This window comes from Condylura cristata, unplaced genomic scaffold (assembly GCF_000260355.1).
Source record: "Condylura cristata isolate star-nosed mole 26May11 unplaced genomic scaffold, ConCri1.0 scaffold00006, whole genome shotgun sequence".
In the NCBI taxonomy this organism is placed as follows: Eukaryota; Metazoa; Chordata; class Mammalia; order Eulipotyphla; family Talpidae; genus Condylura; species Condylura cristata.
The window spans coordinates 52057102-52077000 of NW_004567107.1; the positions used below are offsets into that span (position 1 = coordinate 52057102).

The 19899-nt window shown below is 37.2% G+C and overlaps 1 protein-coding gene across 5 annotated transcripts in view; it reads left to right on the plus strand.

The window, feature by feature from the left end:
- CNTLN (centlein, centrosomal protein) overlaps positions 1–19899 on the plus strand; it is a 219635-nt gene that overhangs the window by 125658 nt on the left and 74078 nt on the right. For all 5 annotated transcript variants that reach the window (XM_004677679.2, XM_012721530.1, XM_012721531.1 and 2 more), the window contains one exon: positions 17437–17528. In XM_004677679.2, coding sequence (XP_004677736.1) covers positions 17437–17528 — 92 coding nt within the window. The remainder of the gene's footprint in view (positions 1–17436; positions 17529–19899) is intronic.

A 19899-nucleotide genomic window follows, 5' to 3' on the forward strand; every position in this document is an offset into this window, starting at 1 on the left:
AGTTGTGGAGGGTATTCTGAGGTGTGTTGTTTTTCCCAGCTCCCACTGTGTGTAATTGTATCTGTTGTCTCAGCTGGTTACACTCAGGGGTCTCTTGTGGTGTTCAGCCTCTTCTAGTAACACGTTGAATCTGTGTTTCTGGAAGGTGTCTGTTGATCTTTGTAGCCTTCGAATGTCCCAGGTTCCCTCTATGTTTGGTGTGCTCGTGGTGGGTAGGTATGATGTATTAGAAGTGTTGTAGGTCTCCTTGGAGCTAGGCCTGTGGCTGTGTTGGTGGCTGGCTTTGTTTACTTTCTAAGTACTGGGAGCCTTTCTAGCTCACAAGTCTTCAAGCCTCTGCTATGGGGGTGGGATCTCCCCCACCCCACAGAAGTGCAGGGGAGTGCCAGGGTGCTGCAATCCTCCCAGCTGAGCAGGTTGCCAGTCCTCCCTCTGAGCATTCAGGGCTCCTTGTGTCTACTCCAAACAGTCCCTCCCTGAGCAGTGCCTCCCCACTGCCTGAGGTCCTCTCACAGAGCCCAGCCATATCTCTTTAACTCTTTAACTCCAGGGCTTTACTGCAGTTTCTGTGGGTAGAAGTGGTAAGCAGGTAGACCCCTTAGCGAGTCTCCCCGTTTGAGTCACTTCCTAGGGCCTCTCTATGTTGAATGTGCCCATGGAAGATTGTTAAAGTTGTTGCATTTTCCTAGGGTTGGGCCTATGGTTGAGTCCTGTCTAACCGGTTCCCCCCCCCCCCTTTAACTCAGGGGCTTAGTGATTCTTGCTGGCCACGCCTTAAGAATGGCACCAGGACTGACCACACCCTAAAGTTGTCTAGTCTCAGATCTCTGTTTTGGGGGCAGGAAATGTGGGTAGGGCTAGAGGAGCCCCAATTGCCAGTTCCTCTTCTCCACTTCCCAGGCTCTAAGTAGAGCCCCCCCACCACCACCACCACCACCGCTCCTTCCCCTCCAACCCCCAGCAGCTTGGGATCCACTCATCTAGCTGCGTTGTCTCAGTTTATATCGAGGGCTTTATTGGGGCTGCGGGGCAAAGAAAGGCAACACATTTGGGGCGTATCCTCCCGTCTGGGCACTCCTGGTTCCAAGCTGCAGTCTTTTCCCACAATTTGGTTTCCTCTGCCTAGCTGAGTTGTCTCAGTATATCTCCATGGCTGTAGCAGGGCTGGGGCAAAAAAACACTGCTGCAGCCGCAGTAAGTATCCCTCTGCAGAGCTTCCTGGCGTCTGGGTGCCAAGATTTTTAAAGGAGCTAAATGAGCAGGAAGCCTCCCTCTGAGGCACTAGCCTGGCTCCCCCTGATCAGAGATTCAGGGTTCTGCTTCTCATGTCTGTGGCGTCTCCGGATAGTAGTTCCCTATGGGAAATCCCCAATTGCCAATTCTCCCTCAGTTATCTTTCTTCTAGAGAGTCCAAAGTGTTCTCATTTGGGTTGATACTCATAGTATGTTTTTATATATTCCCGTTCAAGCTTGGACATAGTTGTTTGTGCGTCTTTACTGTGCAGTCATTTTGCCTGTTTCCGAGCTGGTCGAGCTGGTCCATCAGCGACTTTGTGCAGTGCCCAGGTGCTCGGGATCGGATCTGCAGTCTCAGAGGCTTTTCCCGGCTCCCAGGTGCTCTGGGTCAGATCTGCAGGCTTTCCTCAGCCTGGGCTCCACTTACTAAGCTGAGCCGTCCCCCTTCACCTCCAGGGCTTTAGCGTGGGGCAAAGCAGCTCCTGCATCCCACCAAACTTCCAAGTGCCTGAGCCTTCCCAGGGGTTCCTTTATCGGAACTCCCCAATCGCCGATTCCCCTTCAGTTATCTACCTTCTAGTGATTTCAGGGTGTTTTCATTTGGGTTGAAACTCGTAGTATGTAAATCTGTAGTCCATTTTCAGTCCTCAATTCCTGTGCAAGCCTGGACGCAGTAATCTTGGTGTCTTTACTCTGCCACCATCTTCCGGGGACCAGGCCCTGATTTTTAATTTTACTTTATTATAATTACCTTTTTTTTTTTTTACCCCATCCCCACATTCCTCAGATAAGTGAAACCATTTGGTATTTATCTTTTCCTTTCTGACTTATTTCACAGAGCATGATCCAGCTCCATCCTTGTTTCTGCAAATGGCACAAATTTATTCTTTTTGATTGCTGAATATTATGCCCTTGTATATATATGCCACCTTTTTCTTTTAATGATGTTTTATAATTTTCTTTTTTTTTTTTAAAGATTTATTTTATTTGTACATACGGAACTGGGGTACAGGCCAGAGGCCCAGGGGTGGTGAGAGGCTTCACCAGAGACAGAGTGGGGAGCAGAACAGCCAGATCGACGAAGTACACTGCTGAGGGGAGCAGTGGGCGGGTCAGGAGAGGTCTGCCACGCCATGTGGTCACCTCTAGGGCAGGCGAGAATCGAACTCATGCAGAGGTGGCTTTAGCTTCTCAGTGCAGTGCTTTAACCTACTGCGCCACCAGGGAGGGCCTATAATTTTCTTTTTATAGGTCATTAACCTTCTCTGTGAGGTTTATTCACAGTTGTTGTAAATGGTGCAGTTGTAGGGCCCTCTCTGGTGGCACAGTGGGTTAAAGCACTGCACTAAGAAGCTTAAGCCACTACCTCATGAGTTCGATTCCCCCCTGCCCCGGAGATGACCCACATGGCGCGGCAGACCTCTCCTGACCCGCTGGTTGCTCCCCTCAGCAGTGTACCTCATCGATCTGCCTGTTCTGCTCCCCACTCTGTCCCTGGTGAATCCTCTCACCCTCCGCATCTCTGGCCTGTACCCTAGTTCTGTGTGAATAAATAAATAAATCTTTTAAAAAAATGGTACAGTTGTAAATGTGATGGTTTTCTTAATTTCTTCTTAAGACTGATTTTTTGCATGTAGGAAGGCCACTGATCTTTGTGTGTTGATTTCATAACTAATTTACTAAGTTAGTTGATTGATAACTAATTTGCTAATTTACTAAAATGGTTTATTGTTTTAACTAGTTTTTCTATGGAGTTTTTCAGGTTCCCACTATATACTACATTATCTGAAAATGGTAGCTTTATTTCTTCTTTCCCTATTTGGATTCCTTGCATGTCTTTCTCTTTTCTGATTTCTCTAGCTAAGAATTCCAGTATTATATTGAAAAGCAGTAGTGAGAATTTTTGTCTTGTTTCAGATCTTAAAAGGAAAGTTTTCAGTTTTTCACCACAAGAACTCTGTAGCTGTGGCTTGTCATATGTGGCTTGCATTATGTTAAGGTATGCTTCTTTTACTCCAGCTATTTCAAGGGCCTTCATCATAAATGGGTGCTGAACTTTTCAAATGTTTTCTCAGCATCTGTTGATATGATCTAACAGTTTTTGTTTTTCTTTTTGTTGATGTGTTGGATTGTATTAATTGATTTTCAACTGTCCTGAAGTTCCTGAAATAAATACCACTTGGTCATGATGTTTTACATTTTTGATGTATAGTTGAATTTCATTTGCTAAAATTTTATTGAGGATTTTTGCATCTTTTTCACTAGGGAGATTGGCCTATACTTTTCTTTTTGTTTGTTTTTTTGAATTCTGTAAGCACATCTCTTATATAACTCTGGCTCTCTGTTCTACAGACTCTAGCTTCTGACCTCTCTGAAATCTAGGTCAGTGTTTGCAGTTCAAGATCATCAAACTCCAGTTAGGTCCACCATTTCTGTGCTGTGGCCTAGAATCTCTATGTAGGCAGTGAGCTGAGAATTTATATGGATTGCCTTATTGTTTGCCCTCTTGTAGGGAGAGTCTATCTTGTTTTCTTAGTATTTTTCATATATGTTGTCTAGCTTCTTATTGTTCCTACAAAAGGATAAATCAGGTTATCAGGTGCCTATGGATTATACTTATTTCATGTACCATGCTTGTCTTGCATGAAAATCACAAATCTGTGTAAATGGTAATTTCTCTTCATGTGTCTATCTATATTTTATATTTCCTGGTACTGTCTCAACCTGACTATTTTTGTAAGAATCTCAAATATACAGTACACCCTTCAAAAACCTTAATTTCATTTTCTATCAAATCAGGTCTACCTCCTCTAGACCTCCCACATGAACACCATAAACCCCTACCACTCTGAATTTCTTTTTACTGAAAATTACAATTCACTGTGAATGAATCTTCAACATAATCCTATAATATCTCTGTCAGGAGCTCAACTAATCTAAGGAACTGAGCTGCCAGGTGTCCAAGTAGCTGATTTAAGATAATAAGCCAAAATGAAAGTAACAGTCAAGCCTTTAATCACTGAGTGCATAAGCAAGAAGCTAAAGTGGAAAAAGTGCCAACTCCTCCTGTTCTATTTTTCCCCTTTGGGCCTGTATGCCAGTTGAAGATCAGATGGATCAGCACAGACATACAGGGTATTTCACTATGAAAGGAGCCCTGAAGGAAAGTCCCCTGCATTTTGATTGATTTGGGGTCCTGGATGAGAGAGGAAGGAAAGGCCAAGAAAGGAAAAATACTGAATCCTGGTCAGATTGAAGAAAAGTGCGATCAAGGTTGCTATACTCGTCCCTCTACCAAATAAGGAGAACTCATTAGAGCCACCTGAGCAAGGCATCAGCCAAGAAACCCCCAGCTAAGGGGCCAACAAATGAATAACTTGTAGACCTTTATTCTCTTCCAATATTGCAAGATGGTGGGTGAAAGGTCTGAGACGATGACTACTAAAATAAAGAAACCTGAGGTCATGAAAGTTGATGACAGGTTAGTAAGGCAAAAGCCAAAACCACAAAAGGCAAGCCCCTGTCCTAGTTGGAAGAAATGGAAATTATTCCTAATCTTCTAGGAATTCCAGAAAGGCCATATAGAAGGGGAAATATTCAGCAGTAAATCCAGGATTGAAAAGAAAAGGAAAAAGTTTCTTGCTGCTGTCACAAAACCAGTTTGTGGTGACCCAAAGGGTGGTACCTGAGTGGTTGAACTTCACATAATGCCTAGTAATAGCCTACTGAAGATGCACCTCAAAAGCCATGGCAAAACATGGCTTTGGTCAGCAAATGAGAAATCTGTGAGCTGGTATCACTCCTGGAACCATCTGATAATCCTTACTGGGCCTCAAAGAAGGAAGAAGGTGATTTTCTTGAAGCAGCTGAGCAATGGCTTGCTACTTGTGACTGTACCTCCCACTACAATCAAGTTTCTCTGTGTAGGACACACCAAAACTGTGTTATTGCCATCTCCACTGAAATTGGTATCATTAGTGTGAAAATCCCAAAATACTTCTCTGATGCTTACTTCAAGATGAGTCTGCATAAGCCCCAACACCAGGAGGTGGGGGTCTCTGAAGCAGAGAAGGAGAAATACGAGATTATAAGCAACAAGAATTGGTCAGAAAGTTGTGGACTTGCAGAATCTGCCAAGAATCAAACTATTGCTCAGCTCTAGAGCTATTTCTGCTCTATGTTTGCTCTCACAACTGTAATTTATCCTTATAAATTGGTGTTCTACATTTTTACGAAGAATCTAATATTAAATAATCATCTATTAGAAAGAAAATGGTTGATCAGCTAGAGATCTGAGTTGCCAGTTGTCCTGGGTCCAGAGCCAGGTAAAGCATATAATTACCAGAAGTCATGTCTGAAAAATCACATTTAGGATCTGACAGGGAATAGGAATCGTGAATCTCTAGGTTAGATGCAAGGTATAGTCATATAACTGCTGTGCACTGTTCATAATATTTTTCATTGAGAGCTGAAGGTCTGTTTATCAAGGCATGCAAGCAAGTATGAAAACTCTTACAAATTAGAACAAGCATTTATTATATATATGTATATGGCTTGGCTGAAGTAGCTCTTCTAGCTGCTGGTCATCCAATATAAACATGTTTCTGCTCTCCCCTTGGAAGGTCCAACATTCACTTTGTTTCATACTGCAAATCAAATTTACTACTTCATGTATCTGCCTCTTTGCAACAAAGCACAAGTATACTTATCCCAAGTATTAGAAAGGGAATGGTTTAACTTAAATCCTCATTTCTTTGGATAAAATAAGTCATTATATGTTTAAAATAATGACAGGAATTATTGTTGTTAATCTGATTTTTTTTTTTGGAGGGCTGGGGGAGCACATCAAATTTTCAGATACCATTCATCCATCTAGAACTCTTGTCTAGCCAACATGATTTGCTGGTTTCAGGTTTTTATTTAGCAACAGGCATGACAGCTTGCCACTGTTTATGTGACTGGTCGTTTTACTTACTAAGAAACACTTTTATTTTCCAATCCAGGAAGTGTTGGGATATATTCTTTTCTGTATGCCCATAGCCAGTTCTTTCTGCTCTCATGTAGTCTTTCCTGCATTGTTATGTGCAGCCACAGCAACAAACTCTTACTGTCAGCATTCTGAAATTGGGACTTCACTCAATATTACAAATTTATTAATTGTAATTTTTGTATTCCATGTTATGCCTGTGGGTTTCTTTTTAAATATTGTTATATAACATGGATCTCCATTTTCTTAACCTGTAACACATTTTTTGCTACCTACCTCTCAGGCTGTAAAATCAGTGAGACATAATTTAGGTTTTTGTTGCCTCAGCATCCTACCTCGTTACCAGTTTCATATCTAGCAGATTTTGCTCCAGAACAATCAACCAAAAAAATCTCAGTAACATCTTATAATAAATATTTGTGTCTTGCTTATGGTTTCTGCAGCTCATCTGGCTCACTTTTTAGGTTTCTCCTTTCTTGTTTGGCTGGAGCAGCTCAGCTTCAGGCTGCATGTTCACACTGCTCCATATTGTTCCACTCATGGATCAAGGCTGACAGGGGCAGTGACTACCTGACATGTTCTTTTCAAAGTGAATGTTGGACCTTTTAGGGAGAGAGCAGAAACATGTGTATATTGGAAGCTTATAGTAGACATTCTTTCATTTATACCAAATTCCTCTTGTGAAAGAAACTTATGGATGGTCAAGTTCAACTTCATTGGACCAGAGAACTATACTACCTCTGTGAAGGTAAGGGAGGAGGGAATAAGCATTTGATGAGTAATAATCTACCACAATGTGATAAAAAATATAAATCAATGAAAGGAAATGTGTTGGAGCCATTAATATATGCTGCAAATACTTGTCTTTATGGACAGGTAGTTGGGCTCAATCTAAGAGTATGTCTTCTAAAACAGAATAAATGGATTGCAAGTTTTACACTACCCATAAAAAATAAGGACTTACATAACAATTGCTAACAAACACATACCGAAAAAACCTAATTCAAGCATTGAACTATGAGTGTCCCTTGCCTTTTGCAGCAACATGGATGGAGCTGGAAAAGATCATGCTTAGTGAAATAAGCCAGAAAGAAAAGGAAAAAAAATACTGAATGGTTTCACTCACAGCAGGAGTATAATGGATGTGGCAAGAAAATAATAGTAATAATAATGAACAGTTATATGCCAGAGACATTTTATGGGGGTGGAGTAGGGAATGAGATCAAAAACAATGGGAGGAAGGTAATGCACTGGACTTTGTTGATGGCACATGGGTGATTTGTTCATGGGAAGCCCAAGGGGATTACAAAAATGCACAAAATGATGGAAAAATAAACTATTGAAAAGAAGGAAAAAAAAAGAAATATGAGTGTCCTATTTTAATTCAAATGAATCAAGGTAAAACTTTTAAAATAAACTCCAGATTTCTTTATCCCATTGTAATCTCCTCCTTGTCTAACTCTTTAGCTTTATGTTTATATTTTTACCCTTATTTTTCCATCTTGGAATTTAAAAATTAGCAAAGTGTAACCCCAAATGTGCTTAATCATTTAATACTTCTGCACAGTTGCTTATACTACTTTCTTCCTTTACTTTCATTTTCTTCTGAAAAAACCTACTCATGGCAATGACAGAATTAAAGAATGCCCTTCCTATTGTACAGTAGGAAACAATACTTTCCCCTATACTCTTCTGTGTTCTTGATTGAGGCCCCTTAAACAAAAAAAACAGATTATTAGAAGAAAAAACATAAGCTTATTAGCATGTCTTAAATATCCATGGTAGATATCCAGGGAACTAAGTAACCCAAAGAGATGACCCATTTGAATTTAGGCTTAAATACAAAAACCATCTGCAGCTGAAACAGAAAAAGAAAGGTATGGGAAGCTAGTTATGATACAATGAGAAGGAAGAAGTCAAATTAAAAAAAAGGATTTATTATCCAATATTTAATCAGTGTCTTCTCCCTTAATAAGAGGTTCTTGTGATTTAGGCATCTGTTTTCTTGGCACAGAGATAGAAATACTCTTATAATGGAGATTTAGTTTGTAAATGTAAGTTTCCTTTTTAAAAGGGTAACTTTTTAGTTTTCAGAGCCTTTTCCTGTGCAGCTATTTTTTTTTTTTAAAGATTTATTTATTTATTTGTGCATACAGAACTGGGATACAGGCCAGAGGCTCAGGGGCGGTGAGAGGCTTCACCAGAGACAGAGTGGGGAGCAGAACAGGCAGATCTACGAAGTACACTGCTGAGGGAAGCAGCGGGCAGGTCAGGAGAGGTCTGGCTCGCCATGTGGTCTCCTCTGGGGCAGGCGGCAGGCGGGAATTGAACTCATGAGAAAGTGGCTTCAGATTCTCAGTGCTGTGCTTTAACCCGCTGCGCCACCAGGGAGGGCCCTCCTGTGCAGCTATTTTTAAAAAATAATTTGCTCAAAGAGATGTATTTTGGAGCGGCATATTCTGCATTTCTTACACCTTTATTTTTTGTGTCCTCAGTGGAGTCTATGTATATTATATATGTAAAACGTATACTCTGTATAACATTTTGTTGTTGCTATTTATTTAAGTTCATCCTTCCTTCTAGTTGCTGTTATGGTTGTGTTGGTGTGTGCGTGTGTGTACAGAGTAATGAAAAAAAGTACTAAAAACAAGAATTTTAGAGGAAACAAAAGGTTAATATTAGGGTGGGGAAAGGAAAAAAATAATTTTTCCCCACCCTTCTAGATTCTTGACTAAGCTACAACTTGTCGTAACAAACAGAATAAAAGGAGAAAAAACAAATTTAAACCAGTTTTTACAAGGTTAAGATAGGAGACCCAAAGATAGTCAGGCAGTTGAAGCTGTTAAAGCTGTCTTGCACTAAGAAGAAGATGAGCGTCTGGACACAAAAGGAAGGTAGGCAATTCACAGGAGAATGGGAAGTAAAAATGTTTGGTAAACAAATGATTTTCATGCCATGTAGAAATTTCTTTCATGTAAAAAGTCATCTCTGATAATAATATTTTTCATTTTTAGACCCCCTGCCTAGAATCTTTTAGTCATTTAAGGGAGAGTTGAACGAAATCACCCCATTCTGTTAGGCCATGAGCAATTTTGGACAATATTATAATTAATTAAATGTATAGATTATTTAAAACATATTTTGTAGCTTGAAATGTACATCAAACTGGAAACACAAATTAAAACATTAATTTATTTAAATGTAAAAGTAGCAATTAAAGTGTAATTAAACAATTGTACATACAAAATAAAATATTTTTAAAATATTTAAATATTATAAGTTGAAGGGATAGTTTTAACAGTAACAAGGGGGTGTTTCATACATTGCCTCCTAGCTAAGAGGAATTAAAGATAATGCATTCAAATCACCCACATTATGAATTAATTGAATTGAGCATTGTTGATCAGAGAAATTTCATTTTTTTTTTTAAAGTGAGACCTAGGCATTGCTTTTTTTTTTTTTTTTAAGGTTTATTTATTTGTGCATACAGAACTGGGGTACAGGCCAGAGGTGCAGGGACGGTGAGACGATTCACCACACACACAGTGGGGAGCAGAACAGGCAGATCAACGAAGCACACTGCTGAGGGGAGCAGCGGGCGGGTCAGGAGAGGTCTGCCACGCCATGTGGTCACCTCCTGGGCCGGTGGGAATCGAACTCATGCGGAAGCGGCTTTAGATTCTCAGTGCTGTGCTTTAACCCACTGCGCCACCAGGGAGGGCCCGAGAAATTTCATTTTTAAAGTGTAAGGGTACACAGGAAAAGTTCCTCTTGTTTTTTCTTGGACTGGTTGAGTAAAGAAAACAGTATCAAATGAGTTGGCAGAAAAGAGCTACTTAATATTGTGGGCAGTAGGAGGTTACATCTTTAATTGAAAGAGTTATATCCTGAACTAAGTAATTGTGTAGGGAACTTAGGCATTATGAAAGAGGAGGGGAACGTCACATAATAAGGAAGGAATGATTCATTTTTACTTTGCAAATACAGTTTTGTTTCTCTGATAGAGAAGTTGTTTTAGAGATATTTCTACAGATAATTCTACATCTGGGTAATACCCCAATCTTCATTCATCTGGGTAGTTAAGCGCATGGCTATTGCTTCTCTGATGAAGGGAAGAGGCAGAGTTTCTCCTTAGCCTCTACTACCGCAGTAGAGCTCAGCTCAAAATAATCTATTTCCAGTGTCCCTTCCTGAGAAGGCCAGTTCTAAGAATATTGAGGAGTCTTGTGGTTAGCCCTTTCAAGCGCAAAGAAGCCTGTTACTGAATGTTGTTTACAATTAAGAAAGTAGGGGAATACCTAACTTGCATCCCAGTCTCTCATCTTTGTCCGTATAAAAAGATCCATTTGTTATCCTGGTCACTTCCATTTCAGAGTAGTTGTAACTAATGACAGTAATATTCTACTTCTCTTTAAAAGCTGACTGAGTACATGTATTCCTTCCAAACTCCTTCCCAAGTAAAGTCAAGAGGGATGAGTTGATTCGCAGGAAAGATATACTAAGCACAAGCCACATCTCATTACTGAGGTTTATTCCAAATTTTTTTTTTATTGCATCCAACAGCCAATTCTATAATATTCTGGACACTTTCTTGTATCCTATAATCGATTTTTATTTGGTTCAACTCAGTTTACTTCAATTCAGCATTCAATTCTGTTACTACCTAGAGTTACACAGACATCACAGTTAAATCACAGAGTGATTTAACAAGGTGGCTTTAGAATTCAAGATTAGGACCTCCCTGGTGATGCAATGGGCTAAGGTGCTGTATTGCAAGCTAGCCACAGCTGCTTTGGTGTGAGTGCGATCCTGCCCTCACAGGATCCACATGGTGAGGTGATCCACGTGGCGTAGCTCCTGTCTCACACACTGCTCCCCTCAGCAGTGTACTTTGTAGATATGCCTGTTCTGCTCCCTACTTTGACTCTAGTGAATTCTCTCGCCACCCCTGTACCCCAGTTCTATATTTAAAAATAAATAAATATTTTAAAAATTACAGCAGTAAATATATTAACATGGAAAGGGAAGAATGGATCTAAGTTTCTTAGCGGACAGTAAATGATTTTAGGAAAGTTGAATGGGTCTATCAAGGAGGACAGGAAATCCCCCCCCCCTACTTTATTGCATCCTTTTCTTACTGATTGAACAATCAAGTTACCAGATGGTTAACGGAGAAAAGAAAAAAAAAATTAGATATATATGGTGACACTACATAAACAATGCATATTTGGGGTATATGTCCTCATAAAGAAAATGGTTTGGAACCTGGGGCTTCAAGGGGAGTGAGGGGAACTCATATGAGGAAGAGAGGGTATCTTATATGATGAAAACCAGATGCTTTGTAATTAGATGTTTTCTCTGCCTCAGTTTAAGTTTTTGTGTATTTTGATCAAATTCCCAGTCCCAGATAATCTTCAGTTGTCATTTTTTTAGGTAGTTAAGGCAGTGGTAAAAGTTTCTTAAGAGCATGCAGGCCTGGCCCTCCCTGGTGGCGCAGTGAGTTAAAGCACAGCACAAAGAAGCTTAAGCCACTTCCGCATGAGTTTGATCCCACCTGCCCTGGAGGAGATCCACATGGCGTGGCAGACCTCTCCTGACCCGCCCTCTGCTCCCCTCAGCAGTGTACTTTGTAGATCTGCCTGTTCTGCTCCCCCGCTCTTTCTCTGGTGAATCCTCTCACCCTCCGCATCTCTGGCCTATACCCCAGTTCTGTATGAATAAATAAACAAATCTTTAAAAAAAAAAAAAAAAAGAGTATGCAGGCCTCTGACCTCAGCCTGAAATAATCCACAAACCAAAATAACATGCCCTGGAAAAGACTTTTGCGAAAATTTTGGGGAGGCCTATCCTTCACTGATATTCTTGAAGGGGAAAAATTAAAGGACATACAGCTGGGCCTACGTATTGAAGTATCTATAAAACCAGTGAGGATGAGAAACAAACTTTCCAGCAGAAAACCACAAGTGAAAATGGTCAGCCAGTCTTGACCAAAGGACCCTGCACAAAAGCAACAAATTAATTTTTAAGTAGATCTACAGAGATATCTGTTGTTACTTCTTTTATTTCTGATTCTGTTTTATTAGAGCTCTCTATCTCTCTCCACACCTCTCGCCATACATCCTTTTCCCGCCTAAAGAATCAAAAGTGTCACTAATCTTTTAGATTAAGTTTTCGATTTCTATTTTGTTTACTTCGGCTCTACTTTTTATTATTTCTTCCACTACCTTTTGGTTTCCCTTTTTTTCTTTCTAATTCCTTAAGGTGAGAGACAGGATTATTTCCTGAGCTTTTCTTGCTTTTTCATGTGGATCTATATTGCTATATACATCCTGCTTTATACTGCTTTTGCTATCTTTGCTATCTAGTAAGTTGTGTCTTCATTTTGCTTGTCTCCAGATATTTTCTAATTTCTTCTTTGATTTCTCCATTAACTCAGTAGTCATCCAGTATTGTGTTGTTCAGCTTCCACATATTCGAGATCTTTCCAGCTTCTTTTTGTGGTCGAATTATTGTTAAATAATTATGATAGAAGCTACTTGATTTCAGTCTTAAAAAATTATTGAAATTTATATTGTGAGCCAGCATATGATCTCTTTTGGAGAATTTTCCATGTGCACAGTTTTAGGGAATGCAGTGCCCTTTAAGTACCTATAAAGCCCATATCATCTAATTCATTAACTAAGGCTGTTGTGTTCTGGTTGACTTTCTGTCTGGTGGATCTATTTATGAGAGTAGGTGTTTGAGTCTCCTAAAACTATTGTCTTGTTGCAATGTGTGTTTTCAGACTTACCTTACATGTTATATCTCCTTCATCTTACGCATGTATATACTGATCAGTGTTATGACTTCCCATCATGTTTTCTTAATCACTATATGTCAAGTTTTGTCTTTGTTACCTACTTTATAGCTTCAGATTAAAAAAGGCTGTCTCCTGCCCATTTTTGTCAGTCCCATTTGCTTGTCGGATTGTATTCCAACCATTTATTTTAAGTTGACATTTACTTTTGGAGCTTAGATGGGATAACAAAAAGATGAGTTTTGTTTTCTGCCCCATCCATCTACTCTGTCTTTTGACTGGTGAATTCAGGCCATTTGCTGTTAGGATGGTTAGTGATGTATGAGTTAATTTTTTATATATATATATTCTATTGATATGTATTTCCTTCATTTTTTTGTTTGTGTGTGTGTGTGGATCTTTCTCAGTTGAGATAAGAGAGCTGCTTTTAATATTTCTTATGGGGAGATGTAGTATTCTTTACTAGCAGTTTTTATCTTTAATATTTTGTATTATAGTTTAATTCTTTTCTTGGTATTCATGTTACTGCTTTAAATTTTCTTTTTTAAAAAGTATGTGTGACAATGACTTAGAGATAAATAGTACATCTATTTCCCCAGCAGGTGATACTGTACACTTTTGTTTTTATCTTTTCCAGTTTTACATGTTTTTACATACTTGACCTTTCTAGACTTTAACACATTCAGAAAGCAGATCTTGCACCTGCTGAGTCAGACGTTAGGGGAAGTGCCTGAAAGAATACAGTTGCTGATTCATTTTTATGATACCATCAATATCAGAAGTTCAGAAGAGCATAGAACAGTACTATGGACATCTATATGCCAATAAATTGAATAGCCTAACCTAGAAGAATTGGACAAGTTTTCTTTTCTTTTTTTTTTAAGATTTATTTATTTATTTGTACATAACTGGGGTACAGGCCAGAGATGCAGAGGGTGATAGGATTCACCAGAAACAGAGTGGGGTGCAGAACAGGCAGTTAGACGAAGTACACTGCTGAGAGGAGCAGTGGGCTGGTGGGCTGGTCAGGAGAGGGTCTGCCACACCATGTGGATCTCTTCCAGAGCAGGCGGGGATCGAACTCATGCCGATGAGGCTTAAGCTTCTTTGTGCTGTGCTTTTACCCGCTGCACCACCAGGGAAGGTCTGGACAAGTTTTCACAAGTAAAATAATTTGACTTTACAGATTTCAGGCAAGGAAACTGTCAGATACCTCTCATAGAGAAAAAGCGATGAACAAGGTGGCTTAGCTAGTGAGTTCTAACAAATCTTCAAAGATAAATTAATAACTATCGTTCTCAAACTCTTCACAAAAGTTGAGGAAAGGGGAATGCTTCCAAACATATTTTATGAGGCTACCCTGATTACAAAAGTAGACAGGAACATCACACACACACACAGAATTACTGACTATCCTGATCAACATAGATGAAAAAAAAGTCCTCAACAAAAATTATACAAACCAAATTCAACAATACATTGTAAAGGTTATACTTGATAACCAGTTGGATTTATTGTAGGTACAAAAGAGCATTCTAACACTTAGTACAGTGAAGTCTTACTATTATATTAGTAAGCTATTATAGTGTAAACAGTGTATGATATTAGAATAAAAATAACAGAGACAAATGGAATAGAATCAAAGCCCAGCAATAAACTCACATATTAATCTACAGGAGAGGATCAAGGGTATACATCTTCTCAATAAATTATTTGATAACACTTGAAGATAAATGCAAAAGAATGCAACTAAACCATACTCTTACACCATATACAAAAATTACCTGAAATGGCTTAAAGACTTGGATGTAAGAACTGAAACCATATAATGCAAAAAAAAAAGAGGAAAAACAGGCCAAACACTGCATGACATTGGCTTTGGTGGCGTCATTGGAAATTCAGTTCCTGCAAGGGAAACATAAAGGAATTGAACTACATCAAACTAAAAGGCTTCTTCAGAGTGAAAGATTATATCATTTAAATGAAAAACACACCACTGAATGTGGGGAAAAAATGAACATTATACATTTGACAAATGCCTAATATTAAAATCTATGAAGAACTCATATAACCAATAAAATAAATGAAAATAAAAACCCAATCAACAAATGGTCAGAAGAGTTTAGTATTTTTCCAAAGAAGGCATCTAGATTAGCAACAGACACATGAAAAAAACAAACAAACAAACAACAACAAAAAAAAGTCATTATCAGTTATTAGGGTAATACAAGGGAAAACCACAATGAAAATGCCATCTCATACCTATGAAGATCACCATATTGATAAGACCAGAAACAACAGTTGTTAGCAAGTGTGTGGAGAAGTACAAACTCTCATTGTTGTTGGCAATGTAGTTTTCCTGTCCCTATGGGCAACAGTATGAATATTTCTCAAAGCATTGAAAGTAGATTTACTATACATACCAGTAATCCCACTCCTAGATGTCAACCCAGAGAATGTAAAAATTAATTCAAATAGGAATAAACTTTCATGTGTTCATTGCAACTCCACTGAAAGTAGTCACATTGAGAAAAACTCTTAAATGCCCAAGGACAGATGAGTAGATTAAGGTTGGGTATAGCTACTACTGAACTGTTAAAAAAAAAAAAACAAAAAAAAAAAACAGTAATCTATTGCTGTTTGTGAAAACATGATTGGAGACTGGGGGACAGGTGAAGAAGGGGGAGGATTATGCTAAGTCACATAAACCAGAAAAACAAATATGGATGGTGACACTTATATGTAGAATATGGGCGAACAAAACAAAGGGTCAGACAAAACCAAATGAAAAACAAACCCCAAAAGTCTGTTAATTGATACTGCCAACGGTGCAAAAAGAAGTTGAAAACAAATGGGAAAGTGGGTCTAGTAGACCATGATAGGAAACTTTAGGTGCCTTCGTGTTCTATGTGGCTTGGTAACATATCTGAAAAGGTGAACCTGTGCCTCAGAATCATGTAGTTTTTGTAAACAAATGCTATTTTACTTCAAAATGAAAATGTTTATTAAATCTTTTGGCTTTTATTTTGTTCAAGTTCTTTAGTTATTGTTAGCACTCTATGCTCTTTCAGTATAAAAAAACTATTCTTATTTTCAAGAGTAAATATTTCACTTAGAACTGTAACAGATATTCAAATCACCAGAACAGATGAATTTTATTTGCATATTATTTCTATATTGCTGAAACAGAGTTGCAAATGAATTCAGCACCATGGTGTTAGGGGACTAGGAAAAAAGAAACTTGGGATCCAGTAGATAATTATCAAGGTAAAGGTACATATTCCCCAGGTGACAAATTCTACCTATTCTAGCTTTTATTATTCTTAGGATAGTGTTCTATTTATTTCACTAGTTCAGAATTTTTAATTGGATATGACATATTTCAAAGACAAAAGAAATGCCTAATTCTCTCTAACAAACTTGTTAGTCACTGTTTATACCAAGAGGATTCTACCCTACAGAGAATATTACTGTTTTCTTTTTCCTTTGTTGATAAATCAAAGTTTTTCACTGACCTACAGAAGCCAAGCACACTTTAAAGTAAAATCATCTTAAACCAACAAAGATATGTATCCTTTATACTTTATTCTTTTTTTGCTCCTTTTTGATTCTTCAATAAATGTTGTATCCAAAAATAATTCAGTGAGAATATATTCGTGATTATCTAATAAGAGAAAAATGTTTTTAATGTATTTCTATTTTAATAATAGTAATTTACAGTTTAAGATTATTCTTTTCCTTTTAAACTGGACATCTTACTTGCACAGTTTTGCTTGACTGAAAAGGTTTTGCCCTGTTTAGGAATGATTTGTAGAAAAACCTTCACCTACTACCTAGGTTTCTATCCGTTATAAAGTCAGGTTTTCTGGAAATGACATTTTTATGGTATACACTGCTTAGTGTATGATTTTTAACTTGAAATAAAGGTGATGGTGGTGGTGGTGGTATAGGGGGTTTTCATTTTGAGTCTACCCCAATTCTGTTAGTGTTTGCTTTGTTCAGCAATCACTCTGATCTTCCTGGCAGGGAGCAAGATCCTGAGAACAAAACTAGTAGTGACTGTGTAGATAAAAAGGCATGAATTTTGCTTTTAAGGCAAAGGGGGAATAGTCTACAAAAGAATGAAAATAGGAATAAAAGTACAGCATTGTTAACCTGCAGATCCGTTGTACCTTTGAAAATCTTAAACTGAAAAAAAAAAAATGTGACACTATAAAGATAATTATGTGACGAAAAATCTTTAAAAAGGTAACTATTTTGCTACTAACTAAATGCTTGACAATAAAATGACTAGATTATTCATAGTTGAGAAACTATAGGCTAGAAACTCCTAATTGAGCACCCCTTTTCTTAAAATGACAGGACAGTATTTCAATATCATATGAAGTACAATAATGTATTATTTATTCTCTTGCAGAACAACTCTTTCAATATGGTGACGATGATGGGGTCAAGAAGAGTACTCCAAAGAAGAATGGAAAAGAAATATCAGAGCAGACATTACAGAAGGTAGTCTAATCTTTAAGATATTGAACTGAGCAAGTTAAATCTGAATTTAACATAAAGGATTATATTTTAAAATGAGGCCTCATGAACTTAAACCTTGTGTGAATTCTTAATTTAAATTCATAATTCAAAATCATTGGCTTGCCAAAATGGGATAAAAAAAATCAATGTTAGTGAAATAAATGTAGAAACACTTGTGCTTCTGTTGACAGATTAAAAATTTTTTAAAGATGAAGAGAATGACAGTAATAAAAAATATAAAAATTTCTACTGTATGTGCTTATTAGTTATAACTTAGCAGTTTAACTTTAAAATGGGACAAGATTAGACTGTTATATTTAAGCAAACACACAGATTTACAATATTTGAACTAAAAAATAACTGAAGAGTTTTGTCTTTTCATAGTAAAATAGCAGTGTTTAGAATTTTCATTTTGAACTTAGTTATTTGTGATTCATTATTTTAGGTAAATGTGTTTATGTAACTATGGGAATACTATCTCAGTATTAACAGAACCTTTCATGTAAACCTACAATCACTTCACATCTTGCCTACTTGTATAGATAGTAAAATGTTGCATAAAAATCTTTATATTTGTGTCTGCAACTTTATAGTTAATTCATTTTTTATATAAAAGAATTGTTATAAAGTTTAATGAAAGGGATTTAATTAATTATCAGAGTTTAGTGATAGTCATGTAAACTTATATCTTCTCTATCATAAAAGTAAAGGCACTCCACAACTGAGATGGAAAAAGTTCCAAAGTGATGTAAAAATAAGCTATTATATTATTAAAACCATACCAAAACAGGAAAGGCATCCTGTAAGCTGGAGAGTTTTAAGAATATATATAATTATTGGTTGTATTTTAGCAGTTTTGCTTATTATTATAAAGGAAATATTCAAGTGTGTTTATTCTTATAAATGTTACTGGCCTACACTGGTTACTATGTAAAACTGTAAACACAAATGTATTACAAAAATATTACTGTGTATACTTACATTTCTAAAATATGTGAATTGACTTGTTGAAAATATAGTGATTTACAATAGATGATGTGATTTCTAACACTTGCCATATGATCAGTTAACAAATGGCTGTCTTCTCATTATTACTGAATGACACATATCTGGTAAACATAATAAACACAGAGTACAAAAAATGCTCATATTCATTTAGCCTGTGGTAAAATGGGTAATGATAATAGTGTATATCCATTACCACCAAGAGTGTCATGGAACTTAAACTAGCTTATCTTCTTTGCTTTAGCACAGTACTTTTGGTGCCAGATTTTTTTTTAATGTTTATCGTTATGGATATATAACTCTTTGCTACTTACTGCCTCTTGGTGGAAACCCTAAAGAAATCCATTTTTTCTTCCTAGCTGCCGTAAATGACTACTACCATACTGAATCCAGCATTAAGTTCTAACAAGTCAACAGGAATTATTTTCATTGAACCATATGCCAAATTAGCAGTGTAACTTGTCACTATTTTATATTAACATAATGCAATTGTTTGAGTACTGATTTAACTTCTCTAAATGAATCTCTCTCTCTTTTTTTTTTTTAAACAGGATGTATCTAAAACTCATTCAAAATGGGTTGGAAAAAATAGCGCTATTTAAGTAATATTTGTACATACTAGAAATGAAATGGAACTACATTATATTTTAGTGTGGATAATAATTCACACTGTTTGGGATAACTGTCCTCCCAAAGTACTTATGTCAGTGTCCTTATCTGTGGTATCTCAGATTGTGGCCGGATTTACAGACAGAATCTTTAAGGAGTTAAATGAGGTTAGGGTTTAAACTACCCAGTCTTTTTATTAATGTAGTCCTAGCTAAAGAACACACACATTTCACAAAGTCAAGTGTTTTAGTTTGAAAGGAGCCATGCTTTTTGGTAAATTCTTGAAATGTTCAATCAATAGTTGGAGAGAGTATGGGATGTGAATATACAAACCAAATGCTCCTAACAATTCCCTAGACTTTCTTTCTCATATATACATTGAAATTTTTTTTTGTTTGTTTTGCAGGTTTCAAATCAGTTTCACAATAATTTTTGAGAATATACCTTGAGTAACACATTATAAGAGGTGTTGTAGACTTTCCATTTCAAAATCTTTTCAACTGGTGTTTCTGTTTTTTTTATTTGCCCTCCATTCTAATCTTAAATGAGAATGATTTCCAACAGTTCTTATAAGTAGGCATATAGCCATACTAGCTAGTTAACAGACTTTAAACATTTAAAAAATAATGGACTTAAACAGACATTTTTCTATTGGTATGTAAATTTTCAAAGCCTTGAACCCAAAGTTATATGGATTTTTCTCCACAAATATTGCCAATTTTCAGATTTGAATTATCAA